General features: G+C 41.1%; 1 protein-coding gene across 1 annotated transcript; it reads right to left on the bottom strand.

Moving 5' to 3' along the window:
• Window positions 1-1031: 1031 nt before the first annotated feature.
• Window positions 1032-4612, bottom strand: SNAI2 (snail family transcriptional repressor 2). The gene is made up of 3 exons (XM_042839816.1): window positions 4309-4612; window positions 3198-3743; window positions 1032-2335 (listed from the first exon to the last, which is right to left on the bottom strand). The coding sequence occupies exons 1-3, from the start codon at window positions 4385-4387 to the stop codon at window positions 2154-2156; spliced, it is 807 nt and encodes a 268-aa protein (XP_042695750.1). The 5' UTR covers window positions 4388-4612; the 3' UTR covers window positions 1032-2153.
• Window positions 4613-18961: the final 14349 nt, after the last annotated feature.

Raw genomic sequence — 18961 nt, 5'->3', positions numbered from 1 at the left:
AGCACGGTCTTACTGGGGCAGTCTGCAGGTCTCTGCAGGACAGTCATTGCATGTGATCTTTCTCAAGAAATCTGCCCCTTGTGTATGTCCTACTGTAAACTTCTCATTAAAATGTTGGAATTCTGATTTTGCTATTTTCTGCTCCTGCATAACATACCATAGTGTTCTGGAATTTGTATGTACAATGTTTATTTGCTTTCTAGCTTTGTGCTTTGTTAAAAGTTGAAAATGCTGCTATTGGCTTGTGGAAGTCATAATGCTTTTATGTATTTAGGATCCTGGAGTCACAGAATCATAGAATCATAGAATGGCCTGGGTTGAAAAGGACACCAGCGATCATGTAGTTTCAACCCCCCTGCCGCAGGCAGGGTTCCCAACACTACACCAGGCTTCCCAGAGCCACATCCAGCCTGGAGTCCCTAGACAAATCATCTGAACAACAGTATTTCTGATTTTTATTACTCAATAATTATTTCACATGATCTATAAGCTCATACACAGTCATAATACATTCACTTGGCAGTTCTGCTATGTAAGATACTTCAGATATCTTTAGTCTTTCTGAAATGACTGTATATTGTACTGTGACCTGCACACCATGTTACAAGAGCTTTGAGCAAATATTGCTGACTTTAACGAACTTTTGGTGAGGGCCACATTTCCTAATGTCAGCATCTCAGGAAGAGTATTGTAATAAGACTGCTCTATTAGGATCTTTTCAACTGTTAAAATGCAACAAAAAATATTTAAGTGTTTGTGTTAAAACATATTTCACAGTGTTGTCATACTTACAAGTAGTAAAAAAAGCAGAAATGTTTATACTGCTGACTCCACAAAAATGCTTTATACTGTTTTGAAGGTTTGAAAATAAAAATGGATATTTCTCTTTCTAATGTTATGAACTAAAAATTCACAGCTGAAATTCACTTTCATCTTCACTTTGACCTGTAGAGACATTTACTTACATTATTCAATACCCTTGATAAATCAAACACGGCCCCTTTATTTAATTAGAAGAAACAACAGAAGGCTTATTTAAAAATGTTTATTGTAAAAAAGTGGCTAGAAAAAAACCATAAATTTCACTTCACGCTTTCTTCAAGTTATCTATAGATGCTGCTATAGGCAACAATTCACTTTCATTCATAACACATTCAGTCATATAAAAATAAAAATATTTACATTATGTCCACATACTTTACAAAATCATCAATAAAAAAGGCACTTGGAGGGGTAATGCTGAAAATATTGCATTTCCTTTGTGCATTTAACAAAAAAATAATTGTTAAACTCCCATGAGTCCCCTCTCTTGCACTTATTCCCGTTTTTAAAAAATAGCAAAGTTTAGAGGAACGATTCCATATTAGAAGATGGTCAGGCATGCACCAGGAATGTTTGAAGCTACAGTCTTCTTTTTTTTTTTCTTTTCTTTTTTATATATATTTTTTTTTTTATAAAGGCACATGCAGTTAATTCGTGGCTTTAAGTTTTTCGTACATTCTCTTACACATTTTCCTCTCTAAATTATCCCTCTTTAAAGCATTTTAGATCAATAGTGAAGGCCTTGGCTTTAATAAAATAAAACTTTTTTAAAAAAACAACACAGCAATGAATAATATTAAACATTTACTAAGGTAAACTTGGAATACTTTTTAAGGCACCTGAGATTAATGGTGTCTGGTAAAATTCACTTGGGTAGTATTTTTATCAAAAAGTTCCATTAAAATACTGTTTCTTTGGTTGAAATGGCTTGGCAGGAATGTATTAGTAACTTTGCAGCCTTCCCTAAGCAAGAAAAGACTACATAGATTTGGCTTCATCTATAAAGAAAGCGGATAATGCTTCTTCCTTTAAATCTACTTGAAATGTCATGCATGGCATCTTTCCCCATACCTCAGCGTTCACACTTAAGAATGTGAATGTGTGACTAAACAGAACTACTTAAGGCTCCTTTCTACTGACATTCTAAGTTCTTCCACTACTTTGTTTGTTTGTTGGTTTTTTTTGGGTGGTGTCTTTTTGGTTTTTTTTTTTGGTTTTTTTTTTTTTTTTTGGCTGGAAAGTGGAAGAGAAAATGCCTTTGGATTTCCACTTATCATTTGGAACAGGAGTGGAGAAATGCATTGAGTCCAGGTAAACATTGACTGCATGACTCAGTGTGCTACACAGCAGCCAGATTCCTCATGTTTGTGCAGAAGAGACATTCTGGAGAAAGTTTTGGAGCAATTTTTGCACTGGTATTTCTTCACATCCGAGTGGGTCTGCAAATGAGCCCTCAGATTGGATCTGTCTGCAAAAGCCCTGTTGCAGTGAGGACAGGAAAACGGTTTCTCTCCTAAAAAGGAAACATCAAGCAAAAATACAGTAAAGGGTTAAAAAAAGCTTAGGACAGGTAAAACTCACTGTTATCCTAAGAAAAAGAAAACAGACAGAAACGATTTATTATAGTCAAAAACATGTGTAGCACAAAGTTAATCAGGTCACAGATACAACAGCTTTCAGCACTGTGGATTGCACTTGCAGAACTTAGGCTTTGCAGAATCTGCTAGTAAGTACAGTCTCTGAAGACAAGGTGCTGACACCTTCTGCACGTACAGGTGCAGGCAGTATTCCTAGGCTGGGCTCCTCCCAGTATTTTCACATATTTTCATAGAGTGTCTTTCTGCTTAGCTCTGTGTGAATGACTTGAAATGAGGGCTTTGGCTTAGAAGTGGCAAAAAGCTGTACAGATGTTAAACTGTACCCAGTGTTATACTGAAAATCATGCTTTTGCCTCAACACACAAGAAATGCTTTGGTGATGAAGTGTTGCTAATTCTTGAGGACTTGAGAGAGCGCATGTAAAACTTGCCAATTGCTTAAGGGGTCAGAGATAAGCCTCTCATGCACTGCCTTTCTGCTTTACTATTTTTAAGAGTCAGCTGAAGCCTTCTGAACATTATCATTTTCCAAAGCCTGAAAGTTACCATAAAATCCTTATAGAAACACCTTCAGCTAGTGGAAAGAGGTTATCAGAACAGAATCTGTCCCACAGCTATGCTCCTCTCCCACCACTCCTCAAAAAGGGGAAAACTGGCCATTTAATGATACATTTAAAACTTCATGTATGCATCTCCTGGCTAGTCAAGAAACAGTGCTGTTTGTTCTACCGATGGAAAAAAATATCGGAAAGCAATAGCAACAATCTGCAGCTCTTACCAGTGTGGGTTCTGATGTGCCCTTGAAGCAGCCAGGGTCTGGAGAAAGCCTTGCCGCAGATCTTGCAGACACAAGGTAGCGTGTGGGTCCTGATGTGCATCTTAAGTGCTCCCAGGCTGACATACTCCTTGTCACAGTACTTGCAGCTGAACGATTTCCTAGACTGGGCATCACAGTGCAGCTGCTTGTGTTTGGCCAACCCAGAGAAAGTGGAATAGGTCTTGTTGCATAAACTGCACTGAAACTTTTCAGCTTCGATGGCATGAGGGTCTGAAAGCTTGGACTGGATTCTCTCTTCTTCATCACTAATGGGACTTTCTGAACCACTGTGATCTTTGGAGGAGGTGTCGGATGGTGGAGGTGGGCTGACTCTTCCCAAAGATGAGGGGTATCCAGAAAGTGGAGAGAGGTCATTGGGTAGAGGAGACGGTAGCAGCCCGGTTGTAGTCCACACAGTAATGGGGTTGTAAGCTACAGAGCTCAGGATCTCTGGCTGCGGTATGATAGGGACCGGGTAGCTTTCATACAGGTATGGGGATATAATCACTGGAGAAAGAAGAAAATTTTAAGGTAAGAGAACTGAAAAGTATTTTAAAAGGCAGCAAAATTAACATTTGGGGCATTAAAAAGTGCCTAAGTCAAACACTTGGAATGTCCATCTGCCTGTAAGGCGGATTAAGGAAATACAATTGGATACAAATATACTGATGGGTAAAGACAGTGCAGTGGAACAGATAAATTACAGCTTGAGAGTCTCCTCAAGGCAGCGTGCTGCTCCTAAATCTATGCAGCCTGATACAGTGCAGCAGTAAACTTCCTGCAGGATTTGTGCAGAAGTTTCAACTCCATTTCCAGCAGATGTAGAACAGGAAAACTCCAAATCCTCTTTTAATAACTGAGTTCAAGTGGATGAGCAAACTTCATGATTCATTCCGAGCAGCGCTGACATATTTGTCAGAACTCTCTCATTGTAAGCAAGGGGAAAAAAAGAGCTAGCGGGGAAGTGACCCCCTCCCATAGCCCGGGGAGCAATCCCACCCCTCCTCTCCACCTCCAAGCCACAAACGCGACCTCGGAAGCAACGCGGCGGCCGGAGATTTCCTTCTGTTACCTGTATGAGTGTCCAGTTCGCTGTAGTTTGGCTTCTTAGATGAATTGAAATGTTTCTTGACCAGGAAGGAGCGTGGCATTTTGAACGCAGGCTTTCTCCTTCTTGCAGAGTCTCCTTTCGGATCGGCGCAGCGGTGCAGCACACACGCACACTATCACTGCGAGCGCATCGGTCCCTATCGCATTGTCTGCTCCATGCACTCCGCTGTGTAGTGGCACTGCAGAGGCGCCTTGAAAAGTGCCGTAAATACCCGCAAGTCAGGTGCAGGGGGGAAGGGTTTTCTGCTCCTCCAATCACTTCTGGATGTTCTCAAGCACTTTTCCAAACAGGCTGTTTTTCTGGGAGGGCTGCTCGCAGGACAGACCCAATCCCCGCTCGGAGGCTTTGCTTCAGGTTTCAGCTCCTCCCGCTGGAGACAGCTGTGCACAGAGGAGCAGAGCAGCCTGGCGGAACGCGCTGCGCTGCTGCAAAGCGGGTGCGCGGCGCTCCTCGGAATTTCAGTCTAGAAAAATGCCTTGGTCATAGTGCTTTAACAATAAAAGGTCAGTTTACTGATTCAGCTGAGTTCTCTTTTTTGCTTCCCGAATAAGTCACGTGCACTGAAACTTTTTCTTATCTTTTCTTATCTTTTTTTTTTTTTTTTTCTCCTTGAAGAGTCTCTTTTCCAGATGTTTGATATCAGAATTACAATGGGACACACTGCCCGTTAAGGGCAGAAAGGGGGGGGAACATTGCAAGAGAGATGTTATCCGGCAAAGCGAGGCTTGGAGCAAGCTGTGCGCTGCTGTGGCTGGGAGCTGTCTTTGAAATCTGCGCTCAGGAAATGGTGGGGACGAGCAGTTGTGCTCCCCAGCCTGCCCCTTTCAGGACAGGGGCCAGCGAGATGATGGTGAGCCCAGGCTGAGGGAGTAGCCCGTGGAAACATTTCAGAGGGGATGGTAGGTTTGGTATGCTGTACATATGCATACTGTTTCAGATGGGCTGTTCTTATGAAGGATACTTCCTTTTTTTTTTTTCTTGTTTTTCTTTTAACTTTAAAAATGTACAAAATGCAAAACTTCAACCTTTCCCTCCTTGGGAATTACTGTGTCACTCTTTTGCCTGTCCTCTTAGAGCACTGCTAAGGGAATTTTCCTAATTACTCAAAGCAGTTAAAAGATACACAGATAAGCAACCCCCCCAAATTACAGACTGAGTGATGTCTCTTAAATGCATTTCTCCATTAGTATGTTTAAGACCTCTTGATATCCTAAGAAGGTATAATCTTTATTATGTATTTCATTTAGGATGAAAGTTTCTCAAATGGGCCACAGAATGTTCTGGTTATCTAGATTGGTTCAGAGGAGGCATTTAGTCACACATATATATATATTTGTGTGTATTTTAATTTTCAAATGTTTGCGTTTTGAAAATGTGGACAGCTGAGTGCTGGTGGATTTCTAACACGGACCACACTGATTGTCTCCCATTCTTCCCCCCCCCAGTGCTCTCCCCCCTTAGCTTTTAACTCCACCTGCCCGGGCACATATTGGTATGCTGTGCGGTGTGCCGCTAGGGCTGTGTCCTGTGTTTTACAGAGCCCACCCCAGCCCATTTTTTGCAGCAGGTGTTGGAACAGAGACATGAGGGAAAAAAAAAAAAAAGCCCCTCTGGTTCTGTTAGGACACGTCAGAACAAAGTGCTTTGTCAAGCTGCATGGCTTCTTAATCTCTGGGATGCCAGAACAAGTGCAGAGAAAGTTGGCCATTTTTAAGAACTGATTAAAAAGGTTCAGCTGTTCAGCGTCTCCCTTGTGTGTGGCAGTGGGAGTTGTCACATAGGCTTCCAGGCTGCAGGGAACACACCCAGGCTGGGGAAGAAGAGGGAAAGTGGCAACGAAAGGGACTTCCCGGTTACCTGCTCTGTAGCTGGGCTGAAGGGAGAAATGCAGCAATTCACAGCACAGAGAGCAAAACGGCTGCTTTCCTTCATTCTACAGAAACGATGAAATCCAAAGCATATTTTTGAAAGGGACATTTGTGAAGCTGGTCCCCTCTCAGCTCTCTGTTCCCTGCCAGCTCTGGGAAAGCACTGCATTTCACGATGTGAGGCATTAGTCTGTATCTAAATAGTCTGCTACAGGCCTCAAGCTGCTTTAAGTCCCTGTGTTGAAATGAATGGAGCCGTGCAGATTTTCACTGGCTCGAGATCTGTTCCTTTGTATATTTGTTAAAAGCAAAGGGTCTGATTCACCAGTGAGGTACTCCCTCTCGGGGCATTTTCACCAGCATAACACCGGAGTGATGCAGTTCAAATTAATTGCACTTATATAAATCACAGAAGCGTAAGCAGTTAGCCCACTGGCTGAGCCAAGCTGATTGAAGGATGTTAGGAATTGGGTAGAAGGCATGTTATTACATGGTCCTGAAAGGATATTAGCAACACATACTGCCTAAGTGAGGTCTGCTGTCAAAAAAAAGGGAGAGTCTGCGTGAGGGGTAGGTGAGTCAGAGTAAACAGGTGCTCTGGGTGTTTACGGCAAATGTGGATGAGAGGGCACTCACAGGCATGCAGCATCCATCCCATTGCAAGAAAGGAAACACAAAAGTCGACCACAGAGGTTGGGAGAGTTCCCCTTGGCAGGAGAGAGGCAGGGATGGCAGACAGCAAAGATGTTCCTGCAGGGCCCTGTGCCAGTGGGCAAGGCCTTGTGCTCACCCCGAAGAGTCAGGCTGAGCACTTCTCCCCCAAGTGTTACAATTAACTGGTCTGTCACAGCTTCTGTAGGTCATCGCTTTGAAAGCTGGTGTGAAGCGTCCTGCTAATGCCACTGTGCTGCTAATTGCTGCTCTGTGAAGCAGGTGGGAAGCGACCCGCGCACATCCGTTGCCTGAAAGATTGGTACTTGCTTTGCGCCATAGAATGCTTAGGTCCAAAGTTTCAACCATGTAGCAGAAATTGCCTTTTGCTTGTTTATGTGTCTAAATAATAACCTGTGAGCCTCAGCTTCTGACAGCTCCATCAAACCCCTTTTTTGTCAGGCTTTCTGAGAAGGGCATCTTTTGTTACACAGCTTTCTTGAAATGGAGTGCCAGAACTGCCTTTGTTATCAAAGAGGGAAGAAGGACCAAAGCTAACTCACCAGCAACTCAGGTTTTCACATTAAAAAGCTTATGTCCTTATCATGCATCAATTATTAGCATGACCTTGGATCCAAAAATGGTAAATATCTGGATAAATCACAGCAAAATTCATTAAAAAAAAAAAAAAAAGAATACGAAATGAGTTATGCTGGATGTCTGTTCCCAGAGTATTATGTTTTTGAGACACTCTACTGCTGAGCACATTTTGCCTGGGCCTGCTGTGGAGCCCACTGAAGATTTAGAGGTCCCCCCAGAAGTACCCAGCCCAGTGGAGCATATCAAATGTACCTCAAGAGGGCTATTGGTGCGGGTGATGGCTTCATCTCAGGAGAGATAAAAGCAGAAATAACTCACAGTATAGCTATTTCAACTCTTAAGCCTCCTATAATTCAAAGGAAAGTAAGAAATGGTTTTTATGGAGGGAAAAAAAAAAAAAAAAAAAGGAAGAAAAAGAGATCAGTTTTCAATAGCCAATTGAATGTGGAATATACCGGCTAAACTTCAACCTCAGTGTCATTTGGTATATCCTGGGAAAGTAAAGGAGTGGTGTAAATTTTGGAAGCAGTAAGGATTCAGTGGAGATAAAAGGTGAGGAGTACCTCAGATCTAATTAGGTTTGGATGGCTGAGAGGGATAAGACTGAAATTAGCAGAGGAAAGCAATTAGGGAATAGTATTCCTTCATTGCCCTAACATATGCACGTAAATAAATGTTTTTGAAGCATATCTTTAGGAAACCTTTTCTTCCAAACCTTTTACTTCATTACTGCAAATTCTGACCTGAACTGTCAGCAGAAATGGCAGCAACTTCAGGTGGAATGGTGTGAAATCACACTGAGCTCTGGGCTTGTAGAATTTAAGTTCAGTGATAGAAAAGAAAACTGGATTTTGGAAATTTTGCTTTTGAATTGAAGTTAAAATTCTTCAAATTTTGAAGGTTTCACACCTTCATATACAGGTTTACTGAAATCAGGTGTTTCAAGTCAGAGTTATCAAGTTCAGTTGTGTCATAGGATCTAAGCTTCTGAGATTCGGTGAGACTAAAAAAGAAGTTTGCGTTTAGGACATGTTATGAAGCTAAGTGTTCCTTTGTGTTTTGTTAATTCAGGTTCATAATTCCAGCTCAAGCCTATTTAAAAGACAATGATTGAACCACAAAAGTCTGATTCAGCCTGAACTTTCAAAGTTCTTGAAGTCAATAAGCTTTGAAGCAGGCGCCTTAGAGGTCTAAGCTCATCTGCAGTGTTATTATTATTACTTTAATATATGTATAAATAGTACTTATTGTGAAGGAGCTTTCTTTATTAATAAGATACAAGACAGTCCCTTTTGGACCAGGTAGTTCAAATAAGGGTGGCTTGTGTGTGCTCTCCTTCATGCCTTTGGAATCTCACTGTCTGTAAAAGGGTTCAGGTTAGAGTCAGTGTAGCCCATCATGAAGGGACCTGGTTGTAGAACAGTTTTCCTACGTTGTTTCTACATGAAGATATTTTAACAATGGGCCAAATTCCCCTGTCATTCCCATCTGTAGTGTCTCCTCTACCTACAGCTGAACTGTTTCAGATCTGCTCAAGCAGATCTGAGATGTGACTTCAGTCGAATAAATACAACTCTGTTTGTGTGTGCAGTACTACAAGTATTCATTTAAACAAGTGTGCTACATCCCCGCAAAAGCTATTACGCTTCTAAAAGCGACGCTTTCCGCGCCGCATTCCTTCAACCATCCAGCAGTGTGCCGCTGTATTACCCTGCGAGGAGCGAAGAGGCGCAGCTCTGGGGCCGCACAGCGTTGCGCGGTGGGAAGGAGCCACCTGCTGGCGGGTCAGCGCTGTGCGGTGCGGCAGCCGCCGCGGGGCCGCGGGCGGGCGGACATCACCCCCCGGTGGATAGGAGAGGCGACTGACGAAGGCAGCGAGTCTATAATATATTGGTGGCTTTTGTCTTATTATTATTATTTTTTTTTCCTTTTGTGATTGTTGAACGTAATCCAGCGGGCTGCCCAGCTGGCCAACAAGGCCGATGGCATCCCAGCTTGTATGGCATCCCAGCTTGAATCAGAAATAGTGCAGCCAGCAAGGGGCAGGGAGGTAATCATTCCCCTGTACTCAGCTCTGGTGAAGCCACACCGTGAGTACCGTGTTCAGTTTTGGGCCCCTCACTACAAGAAGGACGTAGAGACCCTGGAGCGTGTTCAAAGAAGGGCAGCGAAGCCGTGAGGGATCTGGAGCACAAGTCTGATGGGAAGCTGCTGAGGGAGCTGGGATTGTGCAGTCTGTAGAAGAGGAGGCTCAGGGGAGACCTTATTGCTCCCCTCAGTCACCTTAAATGAGGTTGTGGTGAGGTGGGGGTTGGCCTCTTTTCCCAGGTAACAGCAAAGGGATGAGAAATAATAGCCTCAAATTATGTCAGGGGAAGTTCACTTTGCATATTAAGAAAAATTTCTTCTCTAAAAGAGTGGTGAGGCAGTGGCACAGGCTGCCCAGGGAGGTGGTGCAGTCACTGTCCCTGGATGTGCTCAAGAACCATGTGGATGTGGCACCGAGAGACATGGTGTGGTGGACATGGCATTGATGAGTCGACACAATGTTGATCTTAGAGGTCTTCTCCAATCTCAGTCATTCTATGATTCTGTGATTTTTGTTTTTTGCCTACATCAGACTGAGACTTAAAACCACATTTGAATCTTGCTCTGGGGATTGCATGTTTGTCTGTTTGTATGACAGAAGCACATTTTTTCATTATGTACGTGAGTATATACATTTGTATATCTACTTGTATTTATGCAAATTCTTACATATAACTGACAGTGCGTTTCAAATGCTGACATTTTAATCAAACATCCAACATTTGTGGGAGAAAAGTGTTCTATCCCTGTTTTACATATTAGCAAACGAAGCATGAAGAGATTAAGGCAGGCATTTTCAAAAGCTTAGTTTGTAGAAGTGTATTTTTAACTATACTTTGTGGTAGTCTCCTTTCCAATAGATGATCCTTCTCCCTCCAAAATCTAAACAAGGTGGTGCATCACTTGTTATTGCATTTCTTTTTTTTAAAAAAAGCTGTTAGCAAAGAGTTACATAGAATATAATTTATGTAGCTATAGTATCATTTATATTGAGGACATGACCTTTGACCACAGCCCACTGCACACCATGGATTTTCAAATACAATAAAATGCTTTCCTTTGTTTGTTATCTTCTTGTCCCTTTGCTCTATTTGGTGGATTTTTCCATCTATACTTTATTCGTACATCAGTTATGATATTCATACCACATACATGTTGAAGTGGTATACATACAGAGGTTGAAGTGTTCTTTTCTGCTCTTCCTACAGATGCTCATGGTCCTTTACAGTATATTCTACCTCACCAATTGCACTATTTTGCTTTCTGATTGAGATAGTTACTGCCTCTCAGGAACTGAAAATATAAACCCTAAAATCATACATACTCTAGCATTAGATTGGATGGCTCAATATGAGTAGTTTCCCACCTTTTAGCTTGCTGTAAATGTCTATATGGTGCCTGTTCTTCTTGGTCACTCTTACTCCATACATACATAATATTTAACTTTCTAAGTTTTCTTTCTTTAAAGTGCAGGAAGTTTCTTGTTTTCCAGTAGGCATTAGCTGTTCAATTCCCTCCCCTCCTCCCTCCTCCCCCACCTTTAGGTGTTGCAGGTGTAAGAAGTGAAATCAGTTATTGACATTCAGTTTCATATTGTGGCTGCCTGACAGACATGGTTGTGCCAGGCTTCCATTAAGCAGCAAACTGTGTGTGAGGCAGTATACGGTGAGCTGGAGGACAGCAAAGTTATCTCCTCAATTTTTGAACCATCTATTCAGTACCAAAAATGTATGTGGCATATCTGCCACAAAAGTTAACATTCTGGAGTATCAGTGAGTATTTCTTTTTGTTTATTTATCAGTTGCACATCTGTTCGTCCAAAGGAGTCTAACTTTCCAAATGGATGTTCTTTTCTGTCTTATACAACTCTTTGTCATCTTTGTGTTATGCGCTGGTAATAGCTGGGATGTCTTTGTGCCCCCAAATTAACAGGTGTTGTCTCTTCATAGAGCCACTATCCCTCTTTCAGTGTAAATTCATCAGTTTGCTATGAGAGATGTTGGATTTATTTCAGTGTTGCTACTCTGGTTTATCCTAAAGCCTAAAGACTTTCTTTAACCTCTGCTGCTCATTATCTCAGTAAAGTTATAAGTCTGGTTCTCCAGCTGTATTGCCTATTCTTCTTTCCTTTCTTTAACGTTACCTGTCACTTACACATAGGATCTTAGGTAAATGCTGTAGATGGCTATTCTTGTAATTTTTTGGGTTGCCCTTAAGAACTTGGTCTTTCCATTTTACAGAGCCTGTTTGGAAGTTCCAAGCCCCAGAGATTTCTGATAATGAAGACCTGTGTTGTCCTGAGCTCCGGTTTCTTTGCATTCAGACTAGTACTCTGCTACTGGCTCTGTTAAGCTTGATAAAAACATCCTGCCCTATCTTCTCCTATCGCCTTATACAATAAACTTTGCCAGCTACAGGCCTGACATCTGAAAGTCCTGTTCTGTCTTTATCTGTTATCACTGGAATAGCTTTGAGGGTTGGCTGATGTCTGGAGACATTTGTTTCTGTAATGGTACCTGGCAAAAGGCACAGAACAAGTTGTCAGTGGCTGAGTGATTCAGCACGCCAGAACTCATTTTCAATATCACAATCAGTGACTTTTTTAGTTCCAGTAAAATCAAGCAGTATATCTTCGAGATTACCGAGTAGCAATTCCTTTGCAGTGCTCTGTTCCCTGATGGGAGGTTTCCCAAACATCTGAGACATTCCTGAAGGCTTTTCACCACTGGAAAAATGCTCAAGGTCACAAAACTGAAAAGGCACATCTGCCGACTCTGGTTTCTGTGAGCATGAGGATGTCAGGACTTTCTGCTCTCCCTATTTTCTTCCTCAGCATCTCTACAAGGTCCGAAGGATCTCTGTGTTTCAGGTTTTGTACCAACTCTGGTGAGAGTCTGTGGCTGATAACGGCATGTATTGCAGGAGTTGGTCTTAGAGTACGTCCCTGCTAGGCTGCTGCTTCTGGAGGGGGTCCAGAGTGACTACAACTTTTCCCTTTCATGTTGGGAACAGTCAGACATTGTTTTTCAACCGAAATGGTAGACCACTGAATCATGGAATATCCCAAGTGCAAGGGACTCAATCATTGCTGGCTTCACAGTGTCTTGTAAACACTCTTTGAACTCTGACAGTTCAGGGCTGTGCCCACTGCCCTGGGCAGCCTGCTCCATGCCCACCGCCCTCTGGTGCAGACCCTTTCCCTAACCCCCAGCTGCCCCTCCCTGACACAGCTCCACGCCGTTCCCTCCAGTCCTGTGGCCATCACAGAGAGCGGAGCTCAGCGCTGCCCCTCCGCTCCCTGTAAGGAGCTGCAGCCACCATGAGACCTCCCCTCAGCTCCTCTGCTCTGTGCTGAGCAAACCAAGGGACCTCAGACTCTCTTCCCACATCTCTCTTTCCAGGCCACTTACCACCTTCATAGCTCTCTTTTGAGTGCCCTCTTTTGTCCTTACTCTGTGGTACCCAAAACAGCGCAGTACTCAAAATTGCTTTCATAACGTTCCCTGGTAATGGTATAGCCTTTGCCTCAACTCCAGTACATTACACATGATAGCAGCTTTTTTACCCCTGTGTTAGCAACCCAAGTCTACCCATTGACATACTGCCAGCACTCAGCCACACTTCTTCACTCATTTGCCATGCTGCCTCTCAGTATTGGTGGGAGTTGTCTGCAGCTGTCTCTGCACATTGGCTAGATCTTGGTCTGTCACTGATCCCAAAGCCTAATTATAGCATTAGTAGAGTGATTGATATTTGGTTAAACTAAAGCTGCCTATTAGAAACCGTCATGAAAAGTGTTAAGCTATGCCTAGGCCTCAGTTGGGAGGATGTTGATACACAGAGGCCAGAACTGTGCTTGGGAACATGCTCAAAAGGGAGGGTACACACAGCTGTAAGCCTGTACCTTGACTCTACTTTATCCAATAATTCAGGGATGGCTCATATTCCTGAAATTAGTCTGATTCTTTGTTAAAGGAAATATTTGCAAATATACTGAATAGCAACATTAAAACACAGTATATATTTTTCCCAAGTGCCCCCTCTACACTCCTTCTTCTGTGTTACCTGCGTTGTACTGCCTGTTTGCTCCTGATGTGTTTGTGTGGGGTTGGGGGAGAACACACACAAAAAAATCTGAAGCTGAAACTGCTGTTTTATTCATCTGTCTCATGGCAAAGCAGAAAGATGAATGAATGAATTGTTGCATAACTCTTAGCTGAAATAACTAAGAAATGCTTTGTTGAAATTCTGAAGATATACAAAGAAAATTTCCTTAAAAAAAAAAAAATCCAATTAAGACCATTTATAAACACAGAGCGTATAGAAGAGTAGCCTTTAAGGCTCTTAAGAAAATTTTGTTTTTGTGTTTATTTATTTTTTTTAATTATGGTTTTGTTTTTTCATCAATTACTTTTAATAAATAAGCCAACATTTTTGTGGGTAGTAGTACAGCTCAAAATTACTCATTTCAAGCAGTTATCTATTTTGAAATTGCGTAATGCCTTTTTTCTTTCTGCTTGTGCTCGTGCATAGTGTTCTGATGTGATGCTCAGGCTTCTCAGTGTCATGAACAGGCTGCAGAGGCTGCTCCTGTGGGAAGAGAAAGGTAACTTTGCCTGAAGTTTAACTTTGTGTCCCTGTCAGCAGTGACTGCCAAATCACCTACATTCCATGTGCTGATTTTTCTCGTTTGATCTCTTTTTCCTTATGGAATGAGCCGAGGTACTGAAAAATAAATGTATAATGACAATAAAACATCATGTAGGGGAGACAGAAAAAAGGAGGCAAATGTATTTGTGAGAAGAAAGAATGAGAAAACCATGTAAATGTCAGGTATCAATCTCAGAATATGAAAAGTCTTTTCAAACTGTGAAGTCTCTCAGGTGGCAGAGAAGCCTTTCAGTTCTTCACTGAGCTTGAAGTGACAGCATAGTGCTGCAGTAGCTGGTGGGACTATCTACCTTCTGAATTGCTGTGGGAGAACTCCTTGAGTTTCTTCATATTCTCCCTAAGAATATCAGTTGCTTTGCATTCTTTTTTTTTTTTCTTTCTCTGACTAGTTATAATTCCAGCATCTTTATCGAGAATTTTCCATTCCTTCTCTACCCTATGTGTTCATAAACTTTTTATACATTCCTTGGTTCCTTTCTTTACTTTTCTTCTAAGATTTGTTGCAAGTTTTGTGGATGAAGATGATGTCAGGTGAATGTGCAACATTGTGTTAATTACTAAAATTGGTCTCAAGTACTTAGATGACCTTCTTTTACCACAGCAGCCAGATATTTCTGCAATGTGATGAGAGGAGAAGGCAGCAGGACAGTTTAGGTTTGTTTTGCAGATGCCTGGCAATAATGTTGGACACATGCAGTATACGACTAAATCTGGCATCTCTGAGAAATATGGTGCATTCTTGTGCCAGCACAGCACAGCTGATCTGCACATGCACTGCAGAAATATCCAGGGTTGGCAGATGAATTGTGCAGTTTGTCCTTCACCAGCCTGGAGGTTACTGATAAAATCTAAAATCCTTACATTTCATACAGATAGAGCTGCTTTCTAAGCACAGAGGCTGTATTGAAAGGAGCACACATCATCTGGCAGGCAGGGCTGAGAAGTCTGCTACCTCCATTTTAAAGATGGAGTACTGAGGCATAGGTGACCTAAAAAACACACACAAACCATTGAAGAAAAAAAAGAAAGCCAACAAACAAACTGTAGGATTGAAACAGGTCAATTGAGAACAAGATTGATTATGGAATAATCTTTCATTCTCTCAACATTAATTTTCAGCCTTTGCTGAAGGAAGGAGACTCCATTAGCAGATCCTTGCTCTGTGAGCAAGAGGAAAGTAGCAACAGGCTGGTGAGGTGAGCAGTGTCTGGATAACACATTTTGCTGTGTTCTGCCATAGAATGACTTAATCAGGTTATTTCTCCAGTTACATACTGTGTCAGCTGAAGTTATACCTCATGTCTTGTTAAAATCTAGAGAAGTGAGCTACCTGGAGAATTTAAGTAGCATTTGAGAGGAACATAGTAATGCAAAAGATCAAGGGGATTCACTACTAAGAACCATCAGGGATGTTAACAGAATTATTAGAGAAGAAGAAAAAAATGAATCAATGATGAATAATCACGTAGTGTATCAGGTAAGTCAACGCATTGTTGCAGTAATTAACTGTTCTAGCAGTATGGGCTGGCAATGTAATGAGAAACAGCAGTGAACATGCACTAATTATATTTGCTTTCATATTTGACAGAAGCTGAACAGCTGTTTGGTGCAGTAGGTAAATTAAGTGCACTAGTCAGTCAGATCCAGTTTTGAAGTGAATCCTTGATATCATTCTGTGATTAATGTGTAGGCTGAATGTTTATAGGTGTGATTCAGCTAAAATATTGTCACTCAGTCTTATTACTTCTTGCTGCCTTGATCACACCTTCTCTCTCTAAAAATGCATTTGTGTGTGTGAAGTAGCAGTGAGCAAAGCAGCTTCTGTTCTCGTTGCAGAATTTTCTTGTCAGATGTTCATTTGTGGGGAGCAGAAGGATAAAACAAGTTTTGTACTCTCCTTCAGAGAAAACAGCTGTTAGGACAGTTTGTATGGCTTACAGCCTGTTCCTGAAATCTACTGGACGAAAGTAAACTAGGGCACTCATCAAAGGAAAAAGCTGACCCAGATCATCCAATCATGTCAAGAAGAATTTCAAGCCAGAAAGTAAAATTTACCGTTGAGTTGTATTATGACTCCCTGCAAGTGACTGTGTGTCTCCATACACTATTGCATCTTCCTAGCTTTAGTATTTTCCAGCCACTACCTATAACAAGGATTGGGACCTTGCGCTGGCATGATAAATTATAATAACACAAAGTTTTCTTTCTGTGTTCCTGCAGTAGCTGACATACATTATGTAATTCCGATGTTGCACTCTCTTCTCGAAAAAACAGTCCCAATCTCAAGATACGGTGTGGAAGGAGTTGGCACTATTCTGTTCTTCTAGCTGAAGAAATACCACTACTTCTTCTCCATGAAAAGTTTGACAGACAATCAGAAATCAAGAGAAAACATGTTTATTCTCAGCTAACTGTCCTATTAGAGAGGAACAACCAGGATTTACTTATTTAAGGTCGTTAATTATTTAAATTCAGCTTCTTAGGATGTATGATGACTGTTTTACTTCTTTAATCTTTTTGAAACCCAAAGTAAACCTGCAAGAAAACAGCTAAGTTTAATGAAAAGGATAACCTATTATAGTTGCATTATCAAAGCGATTTTCTGAGTGAGTGACAGGTGACGAGTTATTGCCTTTTTAAATCTGAAGTTTAGGTCTTTATTTTTCCACACCTCAAGTAAAAAAAGCATTTTGTTCATCAGTTTACTTCAAACACTGCAGTTTTGTTTGATACAGTGATAGCCTCCATTTGATGCCTTAAAATGTTATATTTAAAAGGAAAAAAAGATTGGCAGTTTGGTTAATGCTCTTTTTGAAAATGAATTAGTCTTTTAGTGGACTTCCACTCTTAGGCCAGTGCACAGAGTTTCTTGAGTTACGTTCATCTTTTGTGTTGGGTTCCTTCACAGCTCACAAGCAGTCCTGTTGGGAAACAGGACTTTGATAACATAGATTTAGATACATTTATTAGCTGCATACAAATGAAAATTAGGAATATTAATGAATCTGCAAAGACAGAATCACTGCAGTGGAAGACAGAAAACAGTCTGTCATCCCCCTTTCTTTGAAAGACTGTATGGTTATGAGAAATGGAGAAACTTGGGTGAGTCATATAATGAGTACTCACAAGATCAGGAGCAAATCTGTGGTCCAGAAGTCCTTTCTAAATGCAAGTAACAGTGCTAGGACCAGTACTTTCCTTAATAATCATATTGGCAGTTTCAGCTTGGATTGAAATAGCCTTAGCTAAAACACTTCTAGTGGAATCAAGCTAGATTTTTAAAACAATTCTCCTTTCCCTAGAATTATAACTTATGTGTGCAATGTCGCAGAAGCATAGGAAGGCAGGAGTAAAGAAGTCACCTTGTTCAACATTTTCTATATCTCCCATTTCTGCGAGCATAAAACAAGTACAGAGGCAATGGTTGTGGAGACTTGCTTGGTAGACTCCATGTTGTAGTAAAAGTAGGCAGGATTGAGCCAAATTGTGCCTGTCTCTGAAAGTAATTTGCACTGCTTTGAAGAGATCCTTGAAGGTTACCTGAAGGTCTGTAAGACTGATCAAGCATTAGTCAAAACTGCAAAAGTGAAAAAAACCTTCAACCAAAAAACCACCAACAAAAAAGGTGTTAAAACACAAATATATTACCATGAACAGTCTCAGATGTGTTCATCTTAATTGTTTACATGGTCAGAGAAAACAGACTTTGAATTAAGAAGTATCCACTAACCTATGGGTCACAATCCTCAAGTTAGGATTTCCCCCTGAAAGGCAGTCCTTCACTGAAGAGTATTAAAGTATGTCCACCCACAGCTGGCCCTGCCAAAGAATGATACTTCTGTCACTGATAATCTGTAGCAAAGACATACTGGGAGGAATACTGATAACATACATAGTCTTAAACCATGAAGAATGCATGTGGAGAGTGTGCAGGGAGACAAGATGGAAGAAGCACCATTTTTTCCTTCCTTTACAGTTATATAATTCTTCCTTGAATCACCTTTGCCTCAATTATTTTTATAGTCTGCCTTAGAAATATTTGTATTAGACGTTTTCTTATTCCTCATCTATTACTTAATCTTGTTGTGAGAGAAGACATTCACCTGAATTGGTATAAAGTATAGGTATCACCCTATACGTTGCTTATGTCATACAGAAGTGAGAAAGAATAACATCTCTACGCCAAAAGAAAAGGGTTTCTAGACATCTCAAAAATCCTTCCTTTAATATTGCTATGTAGGCATTAATGATTAAGAGGAGACTTCACAGAAATCGGGGTCTAACACCCACAGCTTTGCACTGATATGCACAGACAAGATGAGATCAAGAAAGAAAAACTGAAATTCAAGGAGAAGAACACTCCATCTGTAAATCAGCAAAAATCCCTCTGCTTAACCTTTTTCTCAAAGGCTGATCGTTCTTACTGAAGTTATTACAGAATTTTTGAGAGGAAATGGCTTTGCAACAAGCTTTGTGTGCTCAGGCATATACACATATACTATCTTATTCTGTTCTATTAAAAACTACTGACCTACTGTCACTTATTTGCATGATGTTTACCATGCTAAGATCCACTACTAAAACTGTTGCTAAATCCAGCAAATTAAACTGTAGATTCTCATCAGGTTTGAAATTTACACAGAAGTCTTGATCTTTAGGCTTAAAATCCAAAGTAAAGATTAGTTAAATGGCAAAAAGTCTTTTTAAAACAGTTAAAATAACCTTGTGTATAAAAA

Source organism: Centrocercus urophasianus, unplaced genomic scaffold (genome assembly GCF_019232065.1).
Source record: "Centrocercus urophasianus isolate 14NV4802_14NV808 unplaced genomic scaffold, USGS_Curo_1.0 seq_11, whole genome shotgun sequence".
NCBI classification, from domain to species: Eukaryota; Metazoa; Chordata; class Aves; order Galliformes; family Phasianidae; genus Centrocercus; species Centrocercus urophasianus.
The sequence above is the reverse complement of the archived record's forward strand: the minus strand, read 5'-3'. Positions and strand labels throughout refer to the sequence as shown.